This window comes from Monodelphis domestica, chromosome 8, assembly GCF_027887165.1.
Source record: "Monodelphis domestica isolate mMonDom1 chromosome 8, mMonDom1.pri, whole genome shotgun sequence".
In the NCBI taxonomy this organism is placed as follows: domain Eukaryota; kingdom Metazoa; phylum Chordata; class Mammalia; order Didelphimorphia; family Didelphidae; genus Monodelphis; species Monodelphis domestica.
The window spans coordinates 71,837,500-71,850,740 of record NC_077234.1 but is presented as its reverse complement, the minus strand read 5'-3'; the positions used below and the strand labels follow the sequence as shown (position 1 = coordinate 71,850,740).

The 13,241-nt window shown below is 42.7% G+C and overlaps 1 protein-coding gene across 20 annotated transcripts in view; it reads right to left on the bottom strand.

Annotated features, from left to right (window-relative positions):
- TNS1 (tensin 1) overlaps positions 1-13,241 on the bottom strand; it is a 338,276-nt gene that overhangs the window by 24,183 nt on the left and 300,852 nt on the right. For 15 of the 20 annotated variants that reach the window (XM_056808034.1, XM_056808037.1, XM_007501757.3 and 12 more), the window contains 2 exons: positions 11,613-11,651; positions 355-553 (listed from right to left, as the gene is read on the bottom strand). In XM_056808034.1, the coding sequence (XP_056664012.1) occupies positions 355-553; positions 11,613-11,651 (238 nt within the window). The remainder of the gene's footprint in view (positions 1-354; positions 554-11,612; positions 11,652-13,241) is intronic. The other 5 variants (XM_056808035.1, XM_056808038.1, XM_007501758.3 and 2 more) reach the window with 1 other exon arrangement.

Below are 13,241 nucleotides of genomic sequence, written 5' to 3'. Positions count from 1 at the left end.
ATCTCATCTCTATCCCTCTTTTAGCATCCTGAGAAGGTTACTTAAAGGCTTCATGGATATATGCCTCATATCCTGGTCAGTAGAAAAGTAGGTGAAGGCAGAGACTTCACAGGGTCTGGTATAACTCAGGATCATAAGAGGGGCTCAATAAATGCTTCTTGATTGATTGCAGCAGAAGGTACAGTGAATAAGACATGATTTCAATTCTCTGTCCCCCTCTAGACATAGTAAAGACTATCTAGTCCCTATCCCAGGGCTCCACCAACTAAAGTATTAATAGCACTTCCATCTACCCTCTTCTCTCTATACCCCTATTCGTTCCATAGCTATCGTCTGCCCCAACTGGCCCCATACCTGTCTGTGCCAAGGAGAGGACTGCTGGTTGAAATGGGACTGGGTGGAGCAAAGGAGTTGCCCAGAGTTCCATTCCTCAGGGGTGTCTCAGAACCATAAGTCTGGATAGTCAGGAGAGTTGGGCTCTTGGGCTCAGCATCCTGGGTTCGGGGTCCAGCCACTGCTGTTCGAGCCACAGACTCAACATAGCTCCTGGGCTCTGCAAAAGAGAAAAGAATGTCATTAAGCTGAGTAGGTGACAAAGGAGATTAGACAGGACCCTAGAGTTAAAGGTACCTAACCTAGCCTGCCTCCACTTTACCTCTGGTGAATATAAGCAAATGGGGAGAAAGAATTAGACAGATCTTTACAAAACCCCAAAACTGAAAAATGGGTACATGGATTAAACCTTCCTTGGGTCATCAACTACCCCAAATCCTTCCCCCTTAATTTGGGAAATCTAGGCAATTCAGACAAGAAGTAGACTCTTCCCATTCAGTAGACTTCTATTGCACTGTTGGCTTCAAGAAACTCAATATAATGACCATTTAGTTAAGTATTTGCTATGTGTAAGGCACTGAATTGGTCCCTGAGGGAGGTACAAAATTTAGTTAAAACCCAATCCTGCCTTCTAGGTTTTACAGTCTAGAATACAAGGGATGCACATTTAACGACATGCCAAATAACAAAATGCATGCCAAATAACAAAAATACATGCCAAATGCATTGGGCCATGCCCATTAGCCATTTTTCTGTGAACTATTCTTGAGGAAAAGAAAGGCCAACAAGGTGGGGGGGGGGGAGAACTTCCAGAGGCAAGTGTGGGCCTTGGGCACACATATTCCCTACACATATACCACCCCCTATCATCCTCCTCTTCAACAAAGACACTGAGTACAATGGTAGGACAGCAGACCCCAGGTTCATAAACACCACTAGCATAATTATCTTGCTTTGCCTGCAGTTTAATAAATATTTAGGTTAAGAAAAAAAAATAAACAAATTGGAGTGGAGCAAATTGTTGCACGAAACTCCAGGGTAGGGAGAGTTTACAGATTAGAGAGACTTTTACAGACTGAGTAGGAATTTAACATGCAAATGGAAGACCAGATAGTCCAGGCACAGGAGCAGTGAGGACCAAGGGTCCCAACTGGGGCAAGTACATAGCATGTTCAGGAGACAGAAACAAATGCACTTATTAGAGGAGAGGGGAGTAAAAGTATAGAAAAGGAAGGTGGAAAGGTAAGCTAGCTCCAGATTATAAAGGGTCTTAAATGCCCCCCCAAAGAAGCTCATGCCTTACTCATTAGGTAATGGAGAATCATGGAAGATTTTTGAGCAGAGGAGTGTGGAGTCCAGATCTATGAATAAGAAAGCTCTGTCTAGTCATGGGAGAGAAAATGATCAGGAAAAGAGAGAAAGTGGATCTGAGAAGTCCTCTTAGGAAGTTACTGCATGAGTCCTGACTGGTGACCACTATGGTGGGAGCAAGAGGAATAGAGGGAGAAGGATACAAGAGATAGGGGGCAGGAGACTGTTACATCCCATAACTGAATGGCCCCATGAAAGCATGAGAGAGATCCTCCTGAAATTCCCAACATGCATTGTTACTATCCAGGTTAGAAATAAGAACATATGTTCATCACAGGACTTTTCTTCTTCTACTTCCTATTCTTGCAGCGCCTCTGGCTCTTTCTCTCCATATTTTCCATGCCCCTCCTTGGTGATGAAGTCCAGGAAGGAACACAGGTGAGACAAGGCTTGAACAATTCTGGACATCTAATTCAACAACAAACACGTATTAAGGTGCCAACTGTGTACCAGGCGTTATGCTGGACACTGGAGATACAAAGGAAAAAAGAGGGCACTTTCTTTTCCCTCAAGGAGCCGTGTGTACCACTATGGACAGTTTTTCCTTCATTGGCAGTGGTATAATGCCCCCTGACTCCAAAAGGAGACTATGAAATCTAGACCCATACTAGAGGTCTTTAAAGGCACACCATCTCTCAGACAATCCTCCAGAAACCTAAATCAGGGAAACCTATTTCCATGAGAAGCAAACTCAAAAGGCGGTGGAAAGAAGGACAATCTTGTATCGTTCTTTCTATAGGTCTTATATCACAATCTAATTTGTGGAATTAATCCCAGACAATGAAAAGGATCATATTATTCTAGATGTTGAAGCTAGAAGAAAAATTGTGGCCATCTAGTCCAACTCCTTCATTAAAGAGATAAGGAAACTGGACCCAGAGAAAGAAAGCTCATTTAAGTTGTAAGTGGCAAGCTTGAGATTCAAATCCAAGTCCTCTGACTTCAAAGCTGGTGCTTTTCCCCTCCATCACACTATGTGCCCCTTCCACTCTACCCAATGCTCCCTGAACATGACTCCCCAAACCTCCCTCTGAAGATGGGTGAAATGAAACCTTCCTCCTTACCAACAGAGAACGTCAGGCAGCTAGATGAGCTGGCCAAGGTCATGGTCCTGACCTTAAGTCCTTGGCACATTCCAAATGGTAACAGAGCCATCCCCATCCCTCTAAGGCATCCAGACCAGTGCCATGCCACCCTTCTCCGTCACGATTGCCCACCCCCCAATTCCCACACAGATGCCAGCTCACCAACAGTCCTGAGGCACCTACAAAGGACCCAGGAGCCTGAATGAAAGGCCAAGAGCCTCTTACCCTGGGGAGAAGCAGGAGTGACCCCTTCCAGCCGGAGCTTCAGAACAAAGGTCAGCCACAATGCTGACCCACCCAAACCGGCCAGCAGGTCAGCAGGAGCCTCAAAGCAGAGAATCCAGCCCTCCCCATCTCCTCCCCCAGCCTTCTCCTCTTCGTGGTATTCGGTGACTCTGATAAAATGATTTACCCAGCCCCTCCCGGGGCCACTGAAGCTTGCTCAGGCTCCCACTTCATGTGAAGTGGAAAGATAGGTGAGTCAGGGTCCTAGTCCCCTCCTCTATGTGTTGTTTCTCTGTAGTAGAATACAGCCTCTCTGAGAACAGGGACTCTTTCATTTTATTCTTACAGCCCTTAGCAGGACACTTGGCAAATATAAGAGCTTAATAAATATCAGGGCTTTTAAAATGATGATTCATTTACTCATAAGTCATACGTGACTAACACATCTATCTGGATCTGATAAAAGGTATCGGCAGCATAATCTCTGGGGCAAGTGGTTTAAACTCTCTCTAAAATGGGGATATGCCAACCATTCCTTTCTTCAAATGAGGATATTTCTCCTCACCCAAAAGAACTGTTTATGAAAGTTCTTTATCAACTAGGAAATGGTCTACAAACAAGTGAAAAGTCTTGTTCTTGTAAGTGTTAGGAGAGAAGGTCCCAGAAAGACAAAGGGAGAGAGGGGACAACTATGTGCCTAGAATTGTGCTAGGTCCTTTACAAACAGGATCTCATTTTATCACTAAAGAGATCACAAGCACAATGTCTAAGCATCGGGAAGACTAGCTAGAAGGAGAGTGGGTTTAATTTAAGGAGTAGAACAAGTCTTAATTTAGAGTCAAAAGACTTGGATTCAGATCCTAAGGCTGCTACTGATTCTATGACGTAAGTCAAAACAACTTAACTTCTGTGGATCTCAGTCTCCTCATCCATAAAAGGAGAGAATTGGCTTAGATGTTGGGTAAGTGGACTTCTAGCCCTGAGCCCTATGAGCCACAATCAGAGTGGAATGGTTAGAAAAAGATAAACCAGGCAAGTCACGTTGCTCCTTCTTCAGCATATGTAGAGGATCATAAGCCTTCCACGGCTGACTCTATAGCTTGCCTCAGATATCTACAACAGTGAAATGGAGTGAGCCTTGGATCCAAAGTCAGCCAACCTCTGTTCAAATCTGCTACTTATTCTATGTATAATCTTGGGCAAGTTGTTTTTCTCTCATAGGTCTAAATGTCCTTCTCTATAAAAATTAAAGGGTTGGGTTAGATGATCTCAAAGTCCCATTTCAGTTCTAAATTCCATGACCCTTTACAAATATTATTTTCCACCTTTAAATTCCTTTTTTTGATCAGCCCCAAGGGGCAGGTAAGAGTGTGTTTTGTTGGGGGTAGGGCAAGTTGAGGAAAGAGGCTTGTATATGGGGCTGGGCTCCTCATTCTGAACATTCCAAGAAGATGTACAAGACCCAAGTGACTGATCTGGCTCCCCAGAGCCCAGCCTGGCTGATAAGTCTTGGAGTCAAGGACATGATTCTACCATATGATGATTGGTGTTGCCTGCCCTGCCCTCTTTCAGCTCTGGGTACCAATAAGGGCTTGGGTTAGCCACTTAAGGAATATTTTTAACACTCAGAGAAACGTGGGGGGGGGGGGGGGGAGAGAGGAAGGAAGGAAGGAAGGAAGGAAGGAAGGAAGGAAGGAAGGAAGGAAGGAAGGAAGGAAGGAAGGAAGGAAGGAAGGAAGGAAGGAAGGAAGGAAGGAAGGAAGGAAGGAAGGAAGGAAGGAAGGAAGGAAGGAAGGAAGGAAGGAAGGAAGGAAGGAAGGAAGGAAGGAGAAGAGAAGAGAAGAGAAGAGAAGAGAAGAGAAGAGAAGAGAAGAGAAGAGAAGAGAAGAGAAGAGAAGAGAAGAGAAGAGAAGAGAAGAGAAGAGAAGAGAAGAGAAGAGAAGAGAAGAGAAGAGAAGAGAAGAGAAGAGAAGAGAAGAGAAGTAAAGAAAGAAATATCTCATGGACTCGGAGAGCAACAAAATGTTTCAGCTGGAAGAGCTCATAGAGTCCAACTCTCATCTGCCCAAAGTAATTCACCTATTCATTAGCTAATCAAGAATGTGGACCTTAGGCATGGGAAATACAAAAGAAACTAGGCATCCAGATACTGAAGGCGCACATCCTAGAATCCTAACCTGACAAGATGAAAGGTCTCATCAGCAAGAATTCCAGAGGGCGTGTTTGCAAACAACTTCAGGAATCTAGGACAGAGAGTGACCCTTGAAATATCAAATGAAACTGTCCTACTTCCCAACTTAAATCATTCCCATTGAGAATCTAATCCATTCTTAAAGACCTTAAATCTTCTGGTCACCTGTTATATTATCTCACTCTTAGGAAGTTCTTCCTCAGGTTTAACTGCATTCCTATGGATATGGCCAAAGTCCAAACTTGGTGTTTTATTCTCCACAGAAAATAAAGGTCCCCAACTCTACTACCCCCACTGCTATAACTACAACCACGTCCACCACCACCACTTCTCCTAGCTGAATAATTCCAGCTCTGTTAAACTTTTTTTACAACACTTTGTCTTTAATTTTTTCATCTTTGCTCTAGGATGGACAGCATGAAGTTCTTCAGTAGTCTGACAATCAGTCAATAAACATTTATTAAACACCTATTATTTTCCAGGTACTGTGCTAAGCACTAAAGGGGGAAAAAAGAGGCAAGAGGCAATCTCTGTCCTTGAAGAAGCTGACAAACTGAACCCCACATTTGAAAATAGAAAGCCCATGTCCTGGCTTTCATGTCTTCCTTCAGGCACCCTCATCCATTCATAGAATTCATAGAATGTTTAAGCTGAAAGGAGTCTTAGAGATCATCTTGGTAAAATCCTCAGTACAATTTTACACATGGTAAAAACTGAGACCTTGAGAGAGAAAGCGTCCTGTCTAATGTCCTAGAATTTCTAAGAAGCAAAGTCAGGGCTGAAATCAAGTCTTCTGATTTTAAGTCATTCATGTTCTTTTCAGGAATCCATGCCATGCCATTCAGAGGAGGCTAGATGTAGGCTTGCAAGGGGCATCAAGGCAGTGAGTTCAATCCCTTTATTTTATTTTATTTTGTTTTGTTTTGTTTTATTTTGTTTTATTTGTTTAACCCTTACCTTCCATCTAAGAATCAATACTAAATATTGGTTCTAAGGCAGAAGAGCGGTAAGGGCTAGGCAATAGGGATTAAGTGATTTATACAGCTAGGAAGTGTGTGAGGCCACATTTGAACCCAGGACCTCCCTCCCACCTTTAGGCCTAGCTCTCAATCCACTGAGCCACTTACCTGCCTCCTCAACCCTTTTACTTGAAAAGGGAAAAGGAAACTGAGGCCCAGACTTGACCAAATCACACACATTAAAAATGGGATTTGAACCCAACTCCTCTGATCTCAGAGTCAATACTGTTTTCACTGTAACATGTTGCCTCCCTTTTTTTCTTCATTCATGCAACATTTATCAAATGTCTACTCTGTAAAAGGCACTGTGAACAAAAGGAAATCAGATGAACTCCTAAACTGAAATTCCAGAGTATGGTGCCCAGAGAAAGGGAATACACTAAATGAGTGGTATCAAGCTGAAAAAGAAATGGAGGCCACTAAACTGTATATAAGGATGCCTGTGAGCACAAATTGACTTAGAAAACCACATATTGACATTATTTGTGTTCTCATGTATTTTAAATTTAATTTGCTAAATATTTCCAAATTACTCATCTATCTTAGCATCAATATTATGTATTGGTTCCAAGGTAGAAGAATGGTAAGGTCATACAGCTAGGAAGTATCTGAGGCCAGATTTGAACCCAGGACCTCCCAAATCTCTAGGCCTGGTTCTCAATCCACTGACCCACCTACCTTCAATTCCATTATAATGTTTCTAGTCACACTTGTTGCAGAGTGTTGCAGACCTCCATATTTGATACCTCTTCACTAGGTGACCATGGAGTGTCATCATGCATTGGGAAAAGTACAGCCCCAGGGAAGTCAGGAGACCTAGGTTCTAGCCTCAGTCCTGCCATTAACAATCTGTGTGATCCTGGGCAAGAAACTGTTTCCCTCCTCTGGGCTTCAGTATCAATAAAATGAGGGTGTTAGGTGGAACTTTCTGGGACAGATAACCTGGGAAGGAGTCAAATGGCCCCTTACCTTACAAGGAATCCTACATTAAGCAAAGCAACCCTAGGAAGGTTGAAAATCATTCCACAATAAAGACCTCCAAGCTCACCCACCCACCTAAAGAAAATCCCCCACAGATGGGGAGTCTGACAGCTAGAAAGACCCCAGACCAATAGCGCAGCCTCCCCTTCTCACAAACACACAGTAGCAGGGAAGGAGGTGGGATGGGTGTTCAAAGTTCCCCAAAGCAGTTTATTTAGAGGAAAATGATAAATGTTTGTTGAATGATTCTGCCAGGTCAGCATCTGGGTCCAAGTCACAGGGGAGAGATAAAGGGCTCAATGAATTCCTAGCTCCTGACCTATAGCTCCACTCCTTACCCTAGCTCTCCTCCTTCCCCCACCCTCTACTTAGAGAGCCCAAACATGCTAGGCTGCCGGCTAATCTAGCCCCAGTGGCCTCTTGGGCATTCTTGGTGGAGATTCCGCTCAGTCTATTTAAGTTAGGCCAGGGAGGCAGCTGCCCTTGGAGCAGCCCGAGTGGAGGACTAGGACTAATGCGTGTGCTGGCATCTGAAGTACATGAACTTTGGCTCCAGGGCTCTGCTTATTCTCAACTCCCCTCCCAACTCAGATGCCCCTGCCGGGAATCAGCCTTCAACCTCTGGCATTTGGGAAAGAGTTAGCGTGACAGAGAGCTCTCTCTCTCTCTGCCTCAGCACAGGGTAAAAGGAGAAGGAATCAGAGGAGGGTCTTTTGTAACATTAGAAAGAGGCTTGGGGTTTATAACCTGCCTGTCCTTCCCTGGCTTTCATATTATTATGGTGGGGAAAAACATCCATCCATCCAACCATCCATCCATCTCTCTATCTATCTATCTATCTATCTATCAATCAATTGATAGATCAATTGATCTGTTGATCTATTTATCCATCCATTCATCTACCCATGTATGTATGCATGCATCTATCTATCTATTGATCGATCTATGTAGCCATCCATCCATCCATCCATAGATCTATCGATCTATCCATCCATCTATCCATCCATCTATCTAATCTCTCTATATCTATATTTATGCATGTCAGCCTTTATTGCTATCCATCTGCTATCTAGCTAGCTAGCTAGGTATTTTTCTATCTAGTCTATATCTATCTCTATGCAAGTCAATCTTTATTGCTATCCATCTCTCTGTCTATCTACCTAGGTATCTATCTATCTACTTATTTTTATCTATCTAGGCATCTAAGTATCTATCTATCTATCTTGATATATACGTACACACACAGTAATTTAGGGTTGGGATAAGGAAATCAGAAAGACCTGGTTTCAAATCTCCTCCCAGACACTCAATATCTTAGTAATCCTGGTTTCTCTAATTCTCTAGACCTCAGTTTTCTCATCTGTAAAATAAAGGAGTTTGCCACTTGAGTGGTCTTTCTCTAGTAACTTCATCATGGGGGAGGAGCTGAGCTCTTAGCCCACCTCCAGGGGCTGCCAGGGGAGGTCCAAATGATGTATTGTCAAGCCAATCAGAAGAAAGACACATCTAATTATAAAAAACCTTGTATTCCCTTGGACCTCATCTTTGGTGCAAATGGAGATGCACCACTGTCCTGATCACTTGCCTGTATTAATAAATGATATTATACTCAGAAAAATAAAATATGATAAGTGTTTGACTTGATAATTTCTAGTTTCTTTGGGCTCTAAAATCTATGAAATTATAATGCAGGAAGCAACTTCCTCCTGCAAAGTCTCAACTGCTTAGGAGTTGAAAAACCATTTATAATATCATAAAATTTAGAGCTGAAAAGGTTATCAATTCCAACCCACCCCATTTTACTGATGAGGCAACTGAGGCACTGACAGGGTAAACAACTTGCCCAAGGTCACCCAGGTAGATGGTGGCAAAGTCAGAATATGAACCCACATCCTTTACTTTATATTCAACTTCCTTTCACTGGGTCACACTCAGCCCAGAATTAAGTGCATGGAAGACCTTTAGTAGAATAGGTACTATAAGGATGATATTAGAAAATAAGTATTGTTTTATTAGTTTATAGATAAGAAGTAGAATGGCTGGCTTGAGAAAGAATTAGAGTTTGAAGCAGAGCTGAGAGAGAGTGTCAGTTTCAAATGTTGACAGTTATAACCATTTTTCTGTGTCAGTTACTCTCTCTGGCAGTTGGCAGTTGGTCTCTGGCAGTTGGCAGAGACACACTCACTCAATGATTCTCTCTCAGGATTGGAGGAGGTAACATCTTTGCCTCTCTCTCTGTCTGAAGGGAAGACCTGAAGGAGCTTAGTGTTTTCTTTTTCCAACTTGAGAAACACTATTGACTATCTATTTCTGTCTTCATAAATTAGTTTATATCTGAGAAGACCAAAGAAAGATCTAGTCTTTGGTTTGAACCCTAAGTCTATTAAGACTCAGAGTCTTAACATGATTCTTGTTGAGACTCAACCAGCTAGCCTTTGTTATTTTATAACTTGAAGGCAAAGTTAAGAATTATAAAGATAATAGTGGTAGTTTTATTTAGAATAGTATAAATTTGGATTAGTCAGATAAGGGAGAATTAGTGTAGCCTGTGTAACACAGGAGAAGCAATTCCTTGCATAATCAGGGAGTTTATTTGTGTGGATTTAGAATCCCTTAGAATTAGAAATCCTTGTTATCCTTATATATTTCAATAAATATTTTATTTTTTTATAATTAGTCTCTTTAATATCCTTGCGCCCGGCCCTGAAGGGAAGTTCACATTTGAGCTTCACTTCACTTTATCACTGAAGATACTTTTGATTACATCTATCAAAAGTATCTGAACAGTTTTGAACCTCTATTGGCATAGTTTTCCCATCTATTTTTATGTAACTCACCATTATTATTTTTACAGTACTTAATAAGTATTTCTTGACTGACTGACAGGAGTCAGGAGATCTAGGTTTTCACTGCTCTATCATTGATGATGATGATAATGATAATAATTATTCCTCATAGTCCTATAGCACTTCCCACCTTACAAAGCATTTTCCTCATCCATGACGCCTCAACTCCCATTTCCATGTCTTTTCATTGACTGTTCCTTGTGGCTGGAATAACGTCTCTCCTAACCATTACCTCTTATGATTCCTAGTTCTTCAAGGCTCTATTCAAATGGCATCTTAAAAATGTGACCTTATGGTTGTCCCTAGATCCCAGATACTAGTGCCCTCCTCTCATCCCTAATTACTAGGAAGGAAGGAAGGAAGGAAGGAAGGAAGGAAGGAAGGAAGGAAGGAAGGAAGGAAGGAAGGAAACCAATGATTTAAGAATTTAAGTTCTTTTAAGAACCAGGTTGGTTCATATTTGTTTGGGCACCTAGCCCAATGCCTGGTACATTATAGTCACTTAATAACTCCTTGATGACTGACTGATTCTTCACAGCAAGCTTGAGAAGCAGGTGACACAAATGTTTTCCTTCTCATTTTGCAGATGAGAAAAATCAGGTTTGAGGAATGGAAGTGATTTACCCAGAGCTACATGCTTAATGTGGGCCAGATCTGGAATTCAAACCCAGGTCTCCAAGACTAGTTCTCCTTCTACAATGCCTAGCTGTGCTTTTAAACCCAGCCAGATGACTTCTCTGGTTAGTTTTTTTTTTTTTTCTGTTAGATATGGCTGAGCTTGTCAGAGGTACTTAATCTAGGGTCTTAACTTGTTTGTTCCACACAACTGTATTACAATATAACTGATTTCCTTTGCTATATCTTATTTTATAGACTAGAAAATATTATTCTGAGTAGTCCATCATCTTTATCAGCCTGCCAAGGCGATCCCACAGACACAAAACTGTCTAAGAACCTTCGTCCTAGACAATCTCTAAAGATCTCTTCTATCTGTAAAAATTACTTGATTCTTAAAATGAACCAAACTAAGTCCCAAGGAAACCAGATCATGGGGAGAGAGGAGATTGAATGACTTTGCCTCTGCTCTGGGTCTCATGCTTAGCATTCCCTGGGCCTTTGAGGGCATTTGCTATGGGCATGTGTTCTCTCTGCCTTCTCCAAGCCATGTGAGGTCATGAGTAGAGCAAAGGGCCTGGGGAAAGCATACTCAGCAGACTGGGGAGAGTGTTGGTGGGAGCTGATGAGTGGGTGTTGGCCTTTTTGTCTGGACCTCCTATGGGAACAACAAGGATGTCACAAAGCCAGGGCCAGAGAACTGGACCCAAATTGTCAGTGGAGACTGGGACTGCCTTCTGGCAAAGTGTCTTGACCTAGGATAACTTGTTCCAGTGTAAAATCTCCCTGGCCAAAATCTCGCAGGGGTGGGATAAGATTCTAACACTTGAAATCCCATCTGAAGTCAGAGCTGTTGTCAATTTAGCAGGGATGGAAACCTGGGATCAGAACCCCTTGCACAGTATCACACAACCAGCAACTCATCACCCAGCAATCCATTTCTTACCTTCAAAAAACTCAGTTACCACCTTCTCCTCATCTTCCTCTGAGGGAGGAAGAAAGAAGGAGAGAGGATGGGGGAGAAAAGCAGGAGAAAGAGAAAAGAAAGAGAGATATACATTAATATAGTGAGCAATTGCATCTTAAGTTGACAGTGAGAGAGAGGAAGGAATTTAGGCAGAAAACAGAAGAGGGGGCGTAGGATTGTGTTGAAGTTGGGTTCTGCACCAATATTTTGGATCCTTCACAACTTTCCTAATCAGTCTCCTCATGGAAATAACTACATCTCTCCTCAGATACATATCCTCTCTCTTTCCCAATGCCTCCCCACTTGCTCAGTGGGTCTCTGAGTTGACATCCCCCTTCCCAAGGCAGCCCATGGATTTGGTGTGTGTGTGCAGTCACTGTAGCACAGGGCTTTCCCCCATTCAGCTGTTGGATTATTTGGTAAAATATAAGAAGACAACATGGCATGCCCATGATGCGAGTCTCTACGTGTCCCAAAGGCATGTAGCTACCACCACCACACCACCCCCATCCCAATTGGGCTGGGTCGTTCTGCCTACAACCAAAGCACAAAAACAAATCACCTCATCTAAATCCTAGAAACAGAAAACAGCGTTTGGGGAGTGACTTTCTGGACAGAGCCTATATAGCACATCTGTTTGCCAGAGCATAGGGCCCCAAGGCTCCCCAATGTTGGATTCTCTCCCTAGCTGGTGGGAAAGAGTTCTGGAGGGTGGTGGGAAAAAAATTTAAGGACAAACTGTGAGACCAAGGTCTGTTTAAAGAAAAAAATGCCTTCTCCCTTTCCTCTCTGGAGGGAAAGAATCTCTTTTGGGGTGGGAATCCCAAAGGGAATTACTCTGGGATACATATTTCTGATTCCATAACTTCAGGGACATGGGCTAGGATTTGTTCTTTCCAAGGGCTCTTCCTCAAGCTGAAAGACAGGATGTTTGATCCAAGGCAAAAACAGGGGAGGAGATGTCTTAGCTATCATGCCTGCCTTCTTCCCCAGACCACCATCCCTTAAGGAAAGGGGAAAGTGTGGGCAATCATAGGGACAGCCCAGAAAGGCTTATGGAAAATGAGGAAATGGGCTCAAGACCCTCTGGAAAAGGGAAAAGCAGGTCATCTACTGACTTCAGCAACTCTGGCTGTTCCCTTTTGGAAGGGGTGGGATAAGAATGTGGGAGTGCCCATAGTTCTCTGCAGGAATCAAACCAAGCCAAGAAAGCTGTTCTAGGCACTGCATTATATGAGACACATTGACAAAGCTAAATTGTGTCTTTACAAGGCTGCCTGGAATAGTGGAAACCATGATGCAGATTCAAGAAAAAAGGAATGTTGGGCCTGGATAAGAAAAGATTTAAGGGAAAAAAGGCCCATCTTCAAATATTTCTGGATTGTCCCACAAAATAGGGATTTATTTTGTTCTGCCTAATTGGGGGTAGAGGGAGAACAAAGCTAAGAAAAATGGGTACATGTTCTAGGGAGGCAAATATGAGCTAGTTTGGACAAAAACTGCCCAGACTGTGAAAGGGCTTATGAAATAAGGTCAGGGCTGGGCTACGTGACTTCAAACCCTAAACTCTTAGGATTCTATGAATTCTGACCATCAGTTAGGAGGCAC